This window comes from Eschrichtius robustus, chromosome 1 (assembly GCF_028021215.1).
Source record: "Eschrichtius robustus isolate mEscRob2 chromosome 1, mEscRob2.pri, whole genome shotgun sequence".
NCBI classification, from domain to species: domain Eukaryota; kingdom Metazoa; phylum Chordata; class Mammalia; order Artiodactyla; family Eschrichtiidae; genus Eschrichtius; species Eschrichtius robustus.
This window is the reverse complement of record NC_090824.1, coordinates 195,620,717-195,638,464: the sequence shown is the minus strand read 5'-3', so window position 1 is coordinate 195,638,464 and position 17,748 is coordinate 195,620,717. Positions and strand designations below refer to the sequence as shown.

The 17,748-nt window shown below is 34.3% G+C and overlaps 1 protein-coding gene across 3 annotated transcripts in view; it reads left to right on the top strand.

Annotated features, from left to right (window-relative positions):
- TRDMT1 (tRNA aspartic acid methyltransferase 1) overlaps positions 1–14,941 on the top strand; it is a 57,844-nt gene extending 42,903 nt beyond the window's left edge. For all 3 annotated transcript variants that reach the window (XM_068538943.1, XM_068538933.1, XM_068538953.1), the window contains exons 4-11: positions 403–474; positions 1,114–1,179; positions 1,951–2,020; positions 2,504–2,587; positions 3,943–4,286; positions 6,345–6,402; positions 7,782–7,911; positions 14,710–14,941. In XM_068538943.1, coding sequence (XP_068395044.1) covers positions 403–474; positions 1,114–1,179; positions 1,951–2,020; positions 2,504–2,587; positions 3,943–4,286; positions 6,345–6,402; positions 7,782–7,911; positions 14,710–14,810 — 925 coding nt within the window. In that variant the 3' untranslated portion in view covers positions 14,811–14,941. The remainder of the gene's footprint in view (positions 1–402; positions 475–1,113; positions 1,180–1,950; positions 2,021–2,503; positions 2,588–3,942; positions 4,287–6,344; positions 6,403–7,781; positions 7,912–14,709) is intronic.
- The last annotated feature ends 2,807 nt before the right edge of the window (positions 14,942–17,748 follow it).

Below are 17,748 nucleotides of genomic sequence, written 5' to 3'. Positions count from 1 at the left end.
ATTGCCACCCTTCCCAACCAGCTCATTCATCTGAACTTTTGTTGTCTCACCTGGGGCAGAGCAAAAGGTGTCATCAGCTAATTGTGTGTGTGTGTCTTTCCTGAACAAAGTGATTTTAAGAGGGTAATTGATTTTATTCTTTGTGTACTTCTTGTTCTTCTTTGCCTCATGCAAGTCATTTGGACATATTGTCTTGTATTGATAATAAGTGTATTTATTAGACAGGCAAGGCTTTTTAAAATTAAATGAAAAAATATATTTTTGTTCTCTGTAGCAACAGAGATGATCATATTTTTTGTGAGGACCAACTAATTTTAGTTCTCTGTTTTGACTTTTTAAAAGTGATTTGATATCTTTATGGAAGATTCTTGCTGAACTTATTTACTTTCCGTACCCTTTTAGAATTGGCCTGCAAGGTGATATGACTGATCCAAGGACAAATAGCTTCTTATATATTCTAGACATTCTCCCAAGGTAAAAACTTAAATTCCTGTACAAGCTTACCTTAAATGTAAAACTTTATATCTGGAAGAACGTGATGTATGTCATTTTATAGAGATTAGCAACTTACACAGATTCTGTGTGTGTCATTTATCTTCTGTCGTGACTGATAGAGTAACTGCAAATGTTTGTCAGTTCCACAGTTGCCGCTAAGAGTGAGTGACAGGGCGTTACAGCCTAATAGCTGAATTCTGTTGCCTCTGCTCACAGTATTTGTGCAAATGATGCTAATGTTAGTGAATGCTGTTGCCCATGGCCTGGAAACTTGTGCTGCTAACCCTAGAAGCCTCCATTCTATGGAAATGTCAGCCCTTTGAGCTGTGCAAACCCATGTTTTCATTAAACTTCAATGGAAGTTCACATTTCAAATGTTAACTTTATCAAATGTTAACTCATATTTTATTCCTTTCCCCCATAAACAAGGTGTGCCTTGTTTATGGGAGAAAGGAATAAAATATGAGTTGTCTCCATCCCTTATAAAATTCTTTTATAAAAAGGGTTTGGACAATTACTTACCTCATATTTCCCACAAGTAAGGATTTTCTTTACTTCTTACTTCTTAGTAATGAGATGTTTAGAATTCCATTTGTTTTTGTTTTTGTTTTTTTTTAGGTTACAAAAATTACCGAAGTATATTCTTTTAGAAAATGTTAAAGGTTTTGAAGTATCTTCTACAAGGTAAAAAAATGTATTTGTCCTGTGTTCATCTTAGACTTGGTATATTTTATAATAGGAGCTGTTATGAAATGAAGATCTTAAAAATAAATGTGTATATTCCGACTTTTATATATGTTATGAAGTTTACTCATTAATATTGATTTTGAATAGTTAGTAATGTGAAGTATCACAGAGTTAGGTTCAACTGATTCTTTCCCATTTTAATATGTTTGAATATTTCCAGAATGATTACTCATTTTAATGAGAATGGTATTTCTCAATTTTAGCTGCTTACATTGGTGCCTATTTCTTTAGAAGTAGGAATGTTTTCAGTAAGAATTTGTCCTATTGACAGGCGTTTTCTGTCCTACAGTTGGACTGAAGAAGCAAGCCCTGTGTCAGGCTGCTTTCAGACAGTAGCCCAGCTGGAGAGAATGCATCCAAGTCCTTGACTGACCTGCTGTCTCTGACAGCGTTCCCCCATCTGATTGGCTACAGATATAGTTCCATTCCTATAGTAAGCTTATCATGAGTGGATTGGCGATTCTAACTCACCAGTTTTATAAATTATCTGGTAGCTTTATTTATTTATAATAGGGATTATCTCTTTTTTGAGAAATGTAATTTCTCAAGTACTGGACTTAAAAAAGACCTAGAATTATTCTTTTTCTAAACAACTTAAGTGGAGGTACAGTTTTCATGTAAAATGAAGTTTTATGTATAATATTTTATATAAGAACCCTATTTTGAACTATAGAGTGAAAGCTTTTTCCTTTCCCTTTGCCTTTTCAGAGACCTGTTAATACAAACAATAGGAAATTGTGGCTTTCAGTACCAAGAATTTCTGTTGTCTCCAACCTCTGTAAGTACTGCAACTGTAAATTCTTATATAAATTTTCCCAAAGGGAATTTGATTCAGTAAAAAGAATGGCTCCATTTTGGATAATATTATAGGTAAATCTTGCAGTTAGTTCTGACATGGTTATTACTTTCTATATCTGAATTTTATAGCTATATGTGAATTTTATTTTTTTATGATTACTATACTATTCATAATGAATGTAAGAATGTCTATATGACTTTTTACCTGGGAAATATAAAATGAAAGTGACTCATAGACATATGATTCATCTGATTTCATCTTTATTTCATTCAAATAAAGGTACAGAGTGACAGTTTAAAACGTTTAAGAATTTGCTACAGAGAAGTCTTCCACAAGTCGATAATAGAATTTTGTCTGGCAGAAACTAATGTAGAACTGTATGAGTTTTTTTACTAGGTGCTAAAAGTTGATACAGATCTCTTTAATATCCTATAGCAACCAACTGCCCTGTTTTACTTGCAGCTTGGCATTCCAAATTCAAGGCTACGGTATTTCCTTATTGCAAAGCTTCAGTCAGTGCCGTTCCCTTTTCAAGCCCCTGGTCAGGTATTATTATTATTATTATTATCATCATCATTATCATTATTATTTATCTGTTGTAAATATATCTCAGTCTGCTAATTTATTTTCAGGAACTACTTTGCGGAGGTTTTTTTTTTTTTTTAACATCTTTATTGGAGTATATTCGCAGAGGTTTATGTGTGTCCTCCCGTGCCTGTAATATAGACTATGCCCGAGGTCTGTCTTGTAGGCCTTTTCACCCTCCTGATGCCACTTTAATTGCTTGAAACAAAACCAGAAACTTTTCTTTCATCATTAGAAAAAAAATAAGTTAAAAGTAAAAAAATTACCATTAGTGTTGTTATCCTTCTTTTCCCCCTATAATTTCTCTTTTGACCATTGACTCTTTTGCATCTATTATTTTTCTCCCTCAATAGAAGCCATTGACTACTTTTGATAAAATAGTATACTATCTTAAAAATGGCTTGAGTATTTTCACACATCAGTTGCATTTTATTTGAAATCTATGCTATTTAACCTTGATTGATTAAAATATGGTAATGATTAGTACAAGCTAGAATAAAATGCTCAGTTGCTATATATAGGATCTCTCATTATGCTAGCAATTTTATATGCTTCTGCTGAAAATTGGTGTGGATAACAGAGTTTCAGTTGTTCAGTGAAGCTCTCTGTAACCCTCACAGGTAAGAACTCAAAAGTCATGTCCTACTAACAGGGCTTCAGTAGTATCATTTGAATCCCCTGTAATACAATATCAGTATTATACAATATTGTGTTATATAATAAAATAGCAATATATCTCCCTTTAATAGTGGGCAGTTCCAAAAACAGTATATAAAGTATGTGAACAAAGATTTCATCATTAAAAATTCCTGGAACTGTTTTTTCTTTCCCAAAATAGGACTTTATAAATGGTTACCTGTTTTGCAGGAACAAGTTTTTCCTGTGGGACTCAGGGATAGAAATAACCTTTGAGGGTGAAGAGTGCTTTTCATTTTTAATTACTAATTTTTTTTTTTAATTGAAGGGGAGTGGCAAACTTTGATCAAAAATGTTCCTGTTGCTTTCTCAACTTCTTTTCCAAATATAATGCTGTCTTTATATTCAACATACTTCCTATTACTTTGTTGAATGGTTTTATTAATTCAGAAAGCAGTAATTTCATGAAATAAATCATCTATAGCCTGATGCCTATCACTATATGATGAAAAACTTGTAATAACTTGTATAAATACTAGTAAACCTCAATTTCTATCTTTTTAATGACAACTCAGTAAAAGCTAAATAATTTTTTTGCATAATGTTGAATGGCTGTTATTAATATGTCTTTTATTTTTAAGAAAGCTTTTGAGAGTTTGTGTATTTTTACTTAATGCCAGGTACTGATGGAGTTCCCCCAAACTGAATCTGAACATCCACAAAAACATGCGATAGATGCAGAAAAGAAAATTGAAGAAAAGAAAATTGAGCCAAATATATGCTTTGATAGCAGCACACAATGTTCTGGAAAAGAGGCCATTCTTTTTAAGCTTGAAACTGCAGGAGAAATTGACAGGAAACATCAACAGGACAGTGATCTCTCTGTGCGAATGCTGAGAGATTTTCTTGAAGACGACATTGACATGAATTCATACTTTTTACCACCAAAGTCATTGCTGCGATATGCTCTTTTGTTAGACATTGTTAAGCCCACATCCAGAAGGTCCACATGCTTTACGAAAGGGTAGGTTTTAAAGAGTCTCTATTTCATGGCATATCCAAAATAACCAGGTTTTCATAACTATTGTTTCTTTTAGCTCTTCTCAAAACAAGGAGCATTTTATAAAATGTTTCTGCTAGAATGATTTTTTTCACCCTTAATTGCCTGCTTTCATGTTCCAGTAGAATGCCCAAGTGAAGATTCCTTCTGGCAGAACATGACGTGCACAACCCACAAAAGTGCTCATAGAAGACAATGCCATTGTTTGGTGACCTTCATAGGAGCTTAATTACCCACAGTGGAGACATGGTTTCTATAGATGGTGAATTGCTAATTTTTTAGCACCTTTCTTTTTATGGTACCTCAAAAATTTCTGTCCACTTTCATGATCAATGTACAAGAAGAAATTAAATTTTAGTATCAAGAAATAACATTGAATATCCTGGAGCACATTATAGCATATTTAAATTTTATTTAGTTTTTTGAATTAGTAGTATATTCTTATGGTTCAAAACTCAAAAGGAACCAAGATTGTAAGACTCCCTTCCAATTCTGCCTCTTGTTCATCCGGTTTCCCTCCCTACGTGCAACCGATGATTTCAGTTTACTCTCCAGTCTTCCAGAGGTATTGCATGTGAGGTGTGTTTAAATATACATGTATATTTTTACCCCCTCCTTTAAGTAAATGGTAGCATGCTATATTCATTATTACGTGCCCTTTTTTTCATTGGGCAGTATTATTTGGATATTATTACCTATGGGTGCTTAAAGAACTTTCGTATGTTCATAGTATAGGTATATCATAATTTCTTTTACTGGTTACCTGTTGATGGACATTTAGGGGACATCCTTTGGATTATTTCTCAAGAGTTAATGTGTTTTTCAACTTTTTTTTTTTAAACCTAGGAAGAAGGGGGGAAATTAGACCCTTCAAGAAAAATTTGTAAAAGATCCATCCCTACCCCCGTTTGTTAATGCCACTGAAGCTCTTTTGATAGGTAGTTGTATGATTTAAAAATTCAAGCCGTCTCTCTCTACCTACTAGCTAGCTGTCTTGCACAAGACAGTATGCCCCTGATATAATCGTACCAGGTTCATCCTGACTTTATCATACTCTGTCCTTGTACTTTCAGGGGAATGGGTTTATTGCTTTCCATTACCTTAAAAGACTTCACTCAGTGTTGTATATTTCCAAGTCTGCTAGGTTCTGTTTAGGACTCTCATAAAACAGGACTTACCAATTTTGTAATAAAAAACAACTTTGAAATTCTTTTATAATTATAAAAATGGTATAAAAGAAACCTTATTGTAGAAGTCTATTTTAGTGTAGATAATATAAACACACACACACACGTGATATATAAGAAAACAGCTTTTCTTTGATGGTGACTTTCTCTAATTTCTATTTTAAATTCATTAGGAAAAAATGATAAAATGTCAAACAGCCCGCTTGGCAATGATCTTAGGGAAAGAAATATTACTAATACCTTGCATTTCTGTAGTGTTTGGTATTTTTAATACATTTTTAACAATAGTCTGATTGTTTTATGATAAAGAGTAAAAACATACAGTGTTACAGTAAGAGGCAGATGCACGTTTGGTGGGCCTGAGTTTGTCATGAGACTGGAGAGTACGGTTTTGGGTTCATGAGAAGAAATGATGGTTCAGGCATTATAAGAAAAGAGCAGCAATTTATTTTCACCTACATAACATTTGGTCTAATGTGGCAGGGATGTCAGTATTGAATAGCATTTAGATATAAAGTCATAACAAATGCATACTTTCTGTGCATTTAAATGTGATGAACATTTTAAAAATGACAATTAATAATGTATATGCAGACTAGTATTTACACAACAAAAACTATGCCAAGTTTAGTGTCTGAGAAGTTTAAACAGACTGATCTCATGTCTTGCACCTGGTAAGTTTTTTAATTACAAAACATATTTATGTGATATTATTTAGAATATTTCAGAAGGATTGTATTAACAACTATGTAAGATTGATTTTCAAGAAATATTTAAGAAATTTAGCATTAGCAAATATGTTAGATGCTACAAAATATTTGTGTTAATTTTTTAGTTATGGACGCTACATAGAAGGGACAGGATCTGTGCTGCAGACCACAGAGGATGTGCAGGTACTATGCATGCTGCAGACCTAAAATGCTGGAAAATTATTTTAAATAAAATTGTCTTTAATACTTACAATTTGAGAATGTTAAAATAAGTTTACACGTTCAACTGGAATGAATGTGTGTATATAATAATTATTTACTATAGAATAAATCTTTTCTTCTTCTTGTTGCTAGATATGAGTATATGTACAAAAAGTGTTATATGTTTTTACTTTCTTTTTTTTTTCTTACCCTTTGTTTTTCTTTCTATTCCGTAAAGAGTAATTTGAAATGCAGAGTCCAGTACTTAATGTTCTCTAAAATTATGCACAAGTATCTTAGTATTGGAGCCTTCCTTTGGAGCACATACTATAAAAATGCCTGTTAGGGGAAAAAAAGATCTATATTTTAGGAAGGCTTTTTATTAATACTTCAGTTGCTAATTCTTTGTGGTATCATGGTTGAATACAAGCTTGATATATTGCAAGTTTTATATACTTCTGAATCATTTTGAAGTGAAATCACATTATCTTCTTTTATGCTGATTTAAACTCTTACTGTTAATACAATTTACCCTTGCTAAAAACCCTATCAGAGACAGACGAATGTCTGGATTTGAGAAGTCATATTGATTAAATATATTTTATCATTTTAAGAAAATATCTTAATTTGATAAAATTGGTCATAAACAGTAAACATTTTAATGGCTGCTTATTTGCTTTGTAAAATCGACTTATTGGTTGACCAAGTTTCTTTTTTGTGTCTTTCACTACATCTCTTTTATGTTATATTGTCATTTATTATTTCTATTCTTATGAGTTAATTTTTGAGGGACCAAAAATGACAGATACACTGAGAGTATCCTGATCTATTCAACATTAAGGTTTTGTTTGTTTTCTGAGTTTATCTGGCCCTTGATGAACCAGTTACACAGTTCATTGCACAGAGACTTTTTACCCTGGGCTGCCATGTGTTACAGAAGACTATACGTCCATCATTTTTTTTTTTTAATTATTTATTTATTTATGTATTTATTTATTTATGGCTCTGTTGGGTCTTCGTTTCTGTGCGAGGGCTTTCTCTAGTTGTGGCAAGCGGGGGCCACTCTTCATCGCGGTGCGCGGGCCTCTCGCTATCGTGGCCTCTCTTGTTGCGGAGCACGGGCTCCAGACGCGCAGGCTCAGTAACTGTGGCTCACGGGCCTAGTTGCTCCGCGGCATGTGGGATCTTCCCAGATCAGGGCTCGGACCCATGTCCCCTGCATTGGCAGGAGGATTCTTAACCGCTGTGCCACCAGGGAAGCCCCCGTCCATCATTTTTAAACTGCCTCACAATAGATGACATTATCTTAACAAGTCTAATTGCACTCTACTTCATTAGTTACTTTGGATGTTTTCCTACAGATTGAGACTATCTACAAATCCCTTACCAATTTGTCACAAGAAGAAAAGATAACAAGATTGTTAATGCTTCAACTTCGATTTTTCACTCCTAAGGAAATAGCAAATCTCCTTGGATTTCCTCCAGAGTTCGGTATGTGGGATACATGCAGACCCCAGCTTTCACTGATTAAAGGTCTCAAAATTCATTAGGGACTCGTGCATAGTTTATGAATAAACCCTTGCCCAGATGGATGTGAGAGCGCTTCCTTTCCTGATTGTGCCATCTTTGACATTTTCCTTCCCTCCTGTGTCTGCTTTCTTCATAACCTGCCCTAGTCCATTCCCTTCAGACTCAGTTCCCCTTCTCCTTTTACTCCAGTGACGGTTCCAGGTGCTTTGCAGGAACAGAAGGGCCAAGTCAGCAATTCCTCACTTCTCCCTACAGATGGTTCTTAATAGCATCTCTTTCTCGAATTTATTTTTTTGCTTCTAGGAGTACTATTCGAATAACCTCACACTAGATCTTATGAAAGAATGCCTAGAATTGTCTTTTTTTTAATGAAGAAATTAACAGGCAATTGAGTTTATTTTTGTGTGGTGGGTAGGTATGTATTTGTACTTCTTCTCCTCGGAGATGCACTCTCATCAATTATATACCTTTCCTTCCCTGCAAGGTTTAAGTGGAGAAAAGAAAAAGTGGAGAGGTGGTCTAGAAAGGAGCTTTCCTAATGGAAAGTAAGGGTGACTCAGGGGCACAGATGCCAGAATTGACACGAAATTAGGGAATCTGAAGATGGACTCTCAAGAAGAAAGATGAAGATACGGTTGCCAAGGGAGAGAGACAAGTAGTGGAGGAAAGCCAGGGATTGTTGCTATTAGGAGACTGGACACAGCGCCTTTGCTCCTTAGAGCACCCCTCCCCTCCCTGATCCCGCTTCCTGGGCGCTGGTGCTCTTGCTCTGTGGATGCCATCGGCCTCCTGGGCTGCGGTGGGTGTGTTCCGAGTACCTGGCTCACGGGAAGGGAGAGAGACAGACCTCCCTCACGTGCTTCCAGGGCTGCACAAGGAGGAAATGTGCTTTTGATAACTGATTGGGAGCTTGAATGCAGAAAAGCCAAACTTCGCTAAATCTAATGTTGTTGTAATATTAATACAGTCCTATTCTTGAAGAGCATCATGGGTTAAATAGACCATGTTTTAAAATCTAAATAATGGATTTACAGTTGAGGTTTGGAAAGCATCTTTTTGTACATTGGGAGCAAATTGCCAACAAAATTTGACTACCCTCTTGGTAATTGATTCTCCAAGCAGTCACAGCAACCAGGTTTATTTTGTACTCTCTGCCTTTTTCTTGGAGATCTCATTCAGTTTGAGACATCCCGGGGAGTGTTTTTTAAGAAATCGTAGACTTTCCGTGTCTTAGTTTATGTCACAAAGTGAGTGAGAACATCAATAAAACAAAGAACTGAGAATTGGACTCAGGAAATTAATTCCCAGTCTACTGTCCTGGTTACTTTTTTTTTTTTTTTCATTTTTTAGGATGAGCAATCAAAGGTACTTTCTGTACTACTACAGAGAGAAAAGAGATTTACCGTCTAATAGCAACTAATTTCTAAGTTTTATTTGAGTGCTTATTTTTTCAAGCAGTAGCGATCACTTTGGTAATAATGAAATTTAGCACAGACCCCAGAGTCAGACTGACTGAGTGTGACTCCTAGCCCTGCTGAAGCCACTCTCTGCCGTAGTTTATGCATCTGTAAAATGGGGATAATTATAGCACCAACTTCATAGGGCTGTTGTAACAGTTAAGTGAGTTAACGTATGTCACATGCTTACAACCTATCTGACAAATAATATAAAATTTGTGCTTTTATATTTTAAATGATAGATGTTATAGCCTTTACTTCATAAATATTTTTTCTCAGTATTTAAAAATATCTAAGGGGTAAAATAGGATTTTTCGAAGTTCTCTGAAAATATATGTATAATACATGCGAGAAAGCCTTTTTAATTGCTTTACCTTATTTTAAAATATGTGATATATGTGTATAGTCAGTGCCCTGTTGTCACCACTGAGCAGCACTGTGACAGAACAGTCCTTCACGTGTGCCTCGGACATCACTGACCCTGGGTCCAATATGGGCATTCTTTGAGTTGCTTGTCCACTGGCCATGATGGATTTGCATTGACTCTCCCGCACATTTTGCCCTCGTTCTCTTTGTGGCCAGTGGCATGCATTCATGAGACAGCAGGCTTTGGAAGAGACAGACACTAACCAACACTTACTGAATAAAAGCTGCTCTCTTGACCTTGTTAATTCTAGGTTTCTTTGCTTTTGAGGATTATTATTTTTAATGTACCTAAGTTTTTAAAAAGTCACCTTTTAACTTTACAAAATTATGTAATTCTTTCCACAAGTGGGTTTAGATTTTAATATCTATGTATAAAATACACACATGCATATGTATATATGTGTATATATGTATGTGTGTATATATATATAATTTTTACAGATCTGACTTGTTTGTTTTCAGACATTTCTTCCCCTCTGATATAATCTTGATATCTCAAGACAGCATCCTAGGGGTAGTCTAAAAGTTTGTTTGTAGGTATTTCTGCCTCTGGCTACTTTGAAGTAAATAATTTGAGATGACTAGTGTGCTTGCCTAAGACATATTATCTTTATAATAGCAATTTTATGATCATGCTCAATTGCAAATATAGTTTTATTATGGTAATCACTGTTATTTTATTGCAGTAAGTATAATGTCTAGCGTTGATGAAGCAACTTTATCAGGTTTTGAAATTTTGCTATTTTTAATGCTCTTTAATTTATTTCCTTTATTACCTGATTTGCTTTTCCTTTATTTAATTGCTATGCCAAAGGATGCTGAATGTGAAATTCTGGTATTGTAACTAAGATTCTGGCATCCACTCTTATGCATGGACAGTCTTTTACGGTGGTATGTGCAAGGTTTTGTTCCAGCAAATGTAGTATCTGTGGGCCATTTTGTTTTGCAAAAGAATGTAGCAAATTGAACTTCAGTATGAGAATGTCAATTTGTGGAAGCAGAATGTAAAAAAGCAACTCTGAGGGACTTGTATCCAGAATATATAAAGAACTCTTATGACTCAACAAGAAAAAGAAAAATAATCCAATTTAAAAGTGGGCAAAGGATTTCAATAGACATTTCTCCAAAGAAAATAGATAAATGACCAATAAGCACATGAAAAGATGTTCAACATTATTGGATATTAGGGAAAGGTAAATCAAAACCACAGTAAGATACCACTTCACAAAAAGACAGACGATAACAGTGTTAACAAATTGTGGAGAAATCAGATCCCTTGTACACTGTTGGTGGGAAGATAAAATGGTGCAGCTGCCTTAGAAAGCATTCTGGCATTTTCTAAAATGTTAGACACAGAGTTACTGTATGACCCCACAGTTTCACCCCTAGGTGTATATCCAAGAGAACTGAAAAAAGCTTCACACATACACACATACGTACATGTTCATAACATCAATGTTTATAATAATCAAGAAGTAGGGAAAAAACCCAGATGTCTATTAATGAATGAATGAATAAATAAAATGTGGTATATCCATAAGATAGAATATTATTCAGACAGAGAGAGGAATGAACTATTGGTACATGTTATAACATGAAAGAGCCTTTTTTTCCCTCGGATCAGATAATTTTTACTCATGTGCTTGATGTTTGAGTTACACTACATTTTATAGCCGTATTATACAGCATACGTAATATTGTTAATACATAATGTTATTATAAGGACTAAGATATTAAACATAGAATACTTTGCTTTTAAAAAATATTCCAGAATCAACATGAATGAACCTTGAAAGCACTGTGCGAAAGCAGCCGGAGACAAAAGACAACATATTGTGTGGTTCCATTTGTATGAAGTGTTCAGAATAGGCAATCTCTAGAACAGAAAGTAGATCAGTAGTTGAGGGGCAGGGAGGGGACATGGAGAGTGACTGCTAATGGGTGCCAGCATTCTTTTTTAAAAAAATTTGTATTGAAGTATATAATTAACATATAACATTGTATTAGTTTCAGATGTACAACATTACAACATAATGATTCAACATTTGTATACATTGCAAAATGATCACCCACCACAATAAATCTAGTTAATATCCATTACCATACATCGTTACAAAATTTTTTTTTCTTATGATGAGGACTTTTAAGATCTCTCCTAGCAATTTTCAGATATGCAATCCACTATTACTAACTATAGTCACCATACTCTACATTATATATCCCCAGGACTTATTTATTTTTATAACTGGAAGTTTGTACCTTTTGACCCATTTCACCCATTTTTCCCCCACCCATGCAACCACCAATCTGTTTTCTGTATCTATGACCTTGTTTTTTTAAATTTGTTTGTTTGCTTGCTTTGGTTTTTAGATTCCACATATAAGTGAGATCATACAATATTTGTCTCTCTGACTTCGCTTGGTATAATGCCCTCAAGGTCCATTTCATTCTTTTTTATGGCTGGGTAGTATTCCATGGTGTGTGTATGTGTGTGTGTATTTTCTTTTTTCATTTACCCATCGATGGACACTTAGGTTGTTTCCATATCTTGTCTGTTGTAAATAATGCTGCAATGAACATGGGGGTGCACGTATCTTTTCTAGTTAGTATTTTTGTTTTCATTGGATAAATACCCAGGGTGCAATTGGTGGATTATATGATTGTTCTATTTTTAATTTTTTGAGGAACCTCCATACTGTTTTCCATAGTGGCTGCACCAATTTAAATTCTCACCATCAGTGCCTAAGAGTTCCCTTTTCTCCATGTTCCTTCCAGCTCTTGTTATTTCTTGTCTTTTGGATAATAGCCATTATAACAGATGAGAAGTAATATCTCATTGTGGTTTTGATTTGCATTTCCCTGATGATTAGTGATGTTGAACATCTTTTCATGTGCCTATTGGCCATCTGTATGTCTTCTTTGGAAAAATTTTTATTCAAGTCCTCTGCCCATTTTTTAATCTGATTATTTATTGTTTTGCTGTTGAATTTTATGACTTCATTATATAATTTGGGTACTAAACCCTTACCAGATATATGATTTGCAAATATTTTCTCCTGTTCAGTAGATTGCCTTTTCAGTTTGCTCATTATTTCCTTTGCTGTGCAGAAGTTTTTTAGTTTGATGTAGTCTCAGTTGTTTATTTTTGCTTTTGTTGCCTTTGCTTTTACAGTCAGATCCAAAAAACCATGGACAAGACTGATGTCAAGGAATTTACCACCTATGTTTTCTTCTAGGATTTTTATGGTTTCAGGTCTTACGTTCAGGTGTTTAATTCATTTGGAGTTAATTTTTGTGTATGGTGTAAAATAGTGGTACAGTTTCATTGTTTTGCATGTATCTGTCCAATTTTCCCAACACCATTTATTTAAGAGACTTTACTTTCCCCATTGTATATTCTCAGCTCCCTGTCATAAATTAATTAACCACATATGTGTGGGTTTATTTCTGGGCTGTCTATTCTGTTCCTTTGATTTCTGTGTCTTTTTATGCTAATGTCATACTGTTTTGATTACTTTAGCTTTGTAATGTAGTCTGAAGTCAGGGAGCATCGTGATGCCTCCAGCTTGGTTATTCTCCCTCAAGATTGCTTTGGCTACTTGGGATCTTTTGTGATTCCATAGGAATTTTAGGATGTGGTTTCTATTTCTATGGAAAATGCCTTTGGAATTTTGATAGGGATTGCATTAAATCTGTAGGTTGCTTTGAATAATATAGACATTTTAACAATATTAATTCTTCCAGTTCATGAGCATGGAGTACCTTTATTTGTGTCTTCAATTTTTTTCATCAATGGTTAAATTTATTCCTCGGTATTTTATTCTTTTTGATGCGACTGTAAATGGGATTGTTGTCTTATTTTCTCTTTCTGATAGTTTGTTGTTAATGTACAGAAATCAGCAGATTTCTATATATTGATTTTGTATACTGCAACTTAATTCATTTATTCTAACCATGTTTTGATGAAGTCTTTAGGGTTTTCTATGTATAATATCATGTAATTTGCAGATGGTGATAGTTCTACTTCTTCCTTTCCAATTTAGATTCCTTTTATTTCTTTTTCTTGCCTAATTGTTCTGGCTAGGACTTCTAATACCATGTTGAATAAAAGTGGCAAGAGTGGGTATCTTTGTCTCGTTCCTGATCTTAGAGGAAAATTTTTAGCTTTCATTATTGAGTATGATGTTAGCTGTGGGCCAGCTTTCTTTCTGAGATGATGAAACTGTTCTGACATTAAATAATGGGGATGTATGCAAAACTCTGCAACTATACTAAAAACCACTGAATTGTACCCTTTAAAGAGGTGCATTTTAGGGAATTCCCCAGTGGTCCAGCAGTTAGGACTCCTCGCTCTCACTGTCGAGGGCCCAGGTTCAATCCCTGGTTGGGGAACTAAGATCCCACAAGCCATGCAGCATAGTCATAAATGAAAGAATGAATGAATGGATAAATAAATAAATAAATAAATAAATAAATAAATAAATAAAGTCTCCCTTTAAAAAAAAATCTGCATTTTACAGTATGTGAATTCTGTCTCCTGAAGGCTGTTACTAAATAACTGAAATAATGGTATCCACTGCTTTTCCTAAACTGTCCTAATGCTCAGATTTCTATTAGTTCCGTGGATGTTATGTGTGTACGTGTGTGTACTGAGCAAATATGATATGTGATATGATAATATCACATTGTGTAAGCAATGAAATGTTATATAATATTTTTGGCTCCAAATCCTCATTTGTTAATTGAACTTCATGGAGACCTTAGGGACTTATTTATGTAAATAACCTTGGTGCTTTTACTAAAGAATACATCCTTTTATCTCTGCAAGTTAATATTGCAAGTGATTGTATTATAAATTGTTACCTTTCTTTTCTAGGATTTCCTGAGAAGACAACAGTCAAACAGCGTTATCGTCTACTTGGAAATAGTCTCAATGTGCAAGTAGTAGCTCAACTAATCAAAATCCTATGTGAATAATTTTTAAGTAACTCTGAAAGATGGTGGCAGTATTCCATTATATCCAGATAATAATTCTGAAATTCTTTTTTGAATTAATTTTGACAAAATTCAACTAAATTATCTTATTCTCTCGTTAATAAGAATTTGGATTTATCAGGAAAATGCCATTTTGTTTCCTTAAATTTATATTACTGTGTTTTGTAAGGTGAAAATTATTGTTATGCTTTAGGAGAATATCTTTTTATATGAAATTGTTAAATATGTATGTAAAATATTACCTTTATAATATTATGGTATAGACAAATTTAGGAACATTAGAATTTTAATATCTACATGAATATTTTGTAAAGTGTCATAAAAGGCGTACTATATGAACTTGAGAAACTGTATATTGTGTATGTTAATTAAAGAAGTTGCTTTATGAATCTATCATTTTACTTTTTTAAAATAATTCTTCCTATTTCTAAAATGATGATTCTAATTCTACCCTGTTTAAAATATTGAATGTTTTACTTAATTTCAATTTTTTAAACATTCCTTTATTTTATCTAAACAAATGTATATAATATTTTAGACCAAATTATCATCATTTACCTTATACAACAGTCTGAAGAAAATGTCAGAAATAATAATCCTAATTCTTGACTACCTCTCCATTGGTATGCCATAGAAAGTGTACGTGCACATTATCTAATTATCTTTAATTCTACTTCCTTCTGAAAGACAAAACTCAGTCCCTTTTTCATTTATACATACCTACCTGTAGTTTGCTATTTTCAGAGCTTGCTTTTGTCTTCCTTTTCAGCTTCTTGTTGTAAGTTGAATTTGCCATCATGTTCTAAGGAATGTAGCACAGCATTAAGATTTTAGGGAGGGAGCTCTGCCCTCTGACCCCATTCTACATACCTATTCTGTGAATTAACTTTTATAACTTTAACTTTCTCTGACTCTCCCTCTCCATAGACTTCTCGGAATTAGAACTCTAATCAGACTAAATCTTGCATCATAAATCCTGTGGTTTTGATTTTGGTGATAAAATCAAGTGACAAATAGAAGAGAAATGAAAAGAAGTAAGATGAGAAATTTTGTCACAAAATTTTAATTCATATTTTTATTCTTAAAAAACAATCATCCTGATATGGAAAAATTGGAACCCTATGCATTACTGATGGGAATGTAAAATAGTGCAGGCTCTGTAGAAGATAGATGATAATCCCTTTACAAAAATTAAACACAGAATTATCATATGATAAAGCAATTCCACTTCTAGGTATATAGCCAAAAGAATTGAAAAGAGGGACTAAGATATTTGTATACCAATGTTCATTGCAGCATTATTGACGATATTCAGCTGTAAAAAGGAAGGAAATTCTGACATGTTACAACATGGATGAACCTTGAAGACATTATATTCAGTGAAATAAACCAGACACAGAAGGACAAAGTCTGTATAATTCCATTTATATGAGGTATGTACAAGAGTCAAATTCATAGAGATAGAAAGTAGACTAGTGGTTACCAGGGCGCAGGAGACCAGGGAAATGGGAGTTCATGTTTAATGGGTGTAGAGTCTCTGGGGGAGGTGTGAAAGTTCTGGAGGTGGATAATGGTGATGGTTGCACAACAGTGTGAATGTACTTAATGGCACTGAATTGCATGCTTGAAAATTGTTTAAATGGCAAATTTTATGTTATGTGCATTTTATCACAATTTAAAAAAAAATCATTCCCCACCACCATTTTTTCAGAAGAACTCATAGATAAATATGGGAATAGGGAAGCTGTAGACAAATGCATATATGTATCAACTGTCACTGTCTACATTTTGTGTATGTGTTTAAAGATAAACCTTAGTACAAGTCTCGTAAATGATAGTATACGGCTATCTGAAATCACTTTGGCACACTTTCTCTGTTTTCCTCATTGATGAAAAGATTCTTACCGATAAGAAGGTTCAGAGTTTTACTGTGATTATGCTGTAATTATGGTGTCCTGTGCCCCACTGCGCAATGATACAGCAAAATATGTTGAGTTACAGCGCACCAGGCAGAAACACATGAAGGCTCTGTGGCGACATGTGCGTACAAACTAGGAGATAAAATATAGATTTGTGAAAAATTTTAAATTATTGAAGTACATCCATGGGCAGATTGTGATTCCTGCCCTTAATTAATTATATATAATAGCAAGCACAAAATACACACATTAATGAAGATATATTTACCAGAGTATCACTTAATTAGCATATATACACATCTTGGAAATTCTGATATTTGGACTTACTGTAAGCTTTTTCAACATTTTGGAAAATATAGGCTCTCCTTTTAAAGAAACAATAATTAAATCTTTGCCATTTCTAACAGGAAACTGATTTTTTGTTCTCCCCTTTGCATCATTTGTGCTCTTTTATTTATTTCTTTATTTAATTTTTTAAAAAAATTTATTTATTTTATTTATTTATTTTTGGCTGCGTGCGGGCTTTCTCTAGTTGCATCGAGCGGGGGCTACTCTTCGTTGAGGTGCACGGGCTTCTCATTGCAGTGGCTTCTCTCGTTGCAGAGCACGGGCTCTAGGCACGCGGGCTTCAGTAGTTGTGGCACGCGGGCTCAGTAGTTGTGGCTCGTGGGCTCTAGAGCGCAGGCTCAGTAGTTGTGGCGCACGGGCTTAGTTGCTCCGTGGCATGTGGGATCTTCCCGGACCAGGGCTCAAACCCGTGTCCCCTGCATTGGCAGGCGGATTCTTAACCACCACGCCACCAGGGAAGACCCCACTTGTGCTCTTTTAAATGGTTTGCCAAATAATCATAAATTATTTATTACCCTGCCTCACATTTTTAATAAGTTTTCCATACCTAAATATAATGCATGAGATAAATCAATATAAACAGAATGAATCATATTGGAAAATGATTTTGAAGAGGAGTTATGTAGTCATAGGAGAAAGAGCCAGTGCTTGAT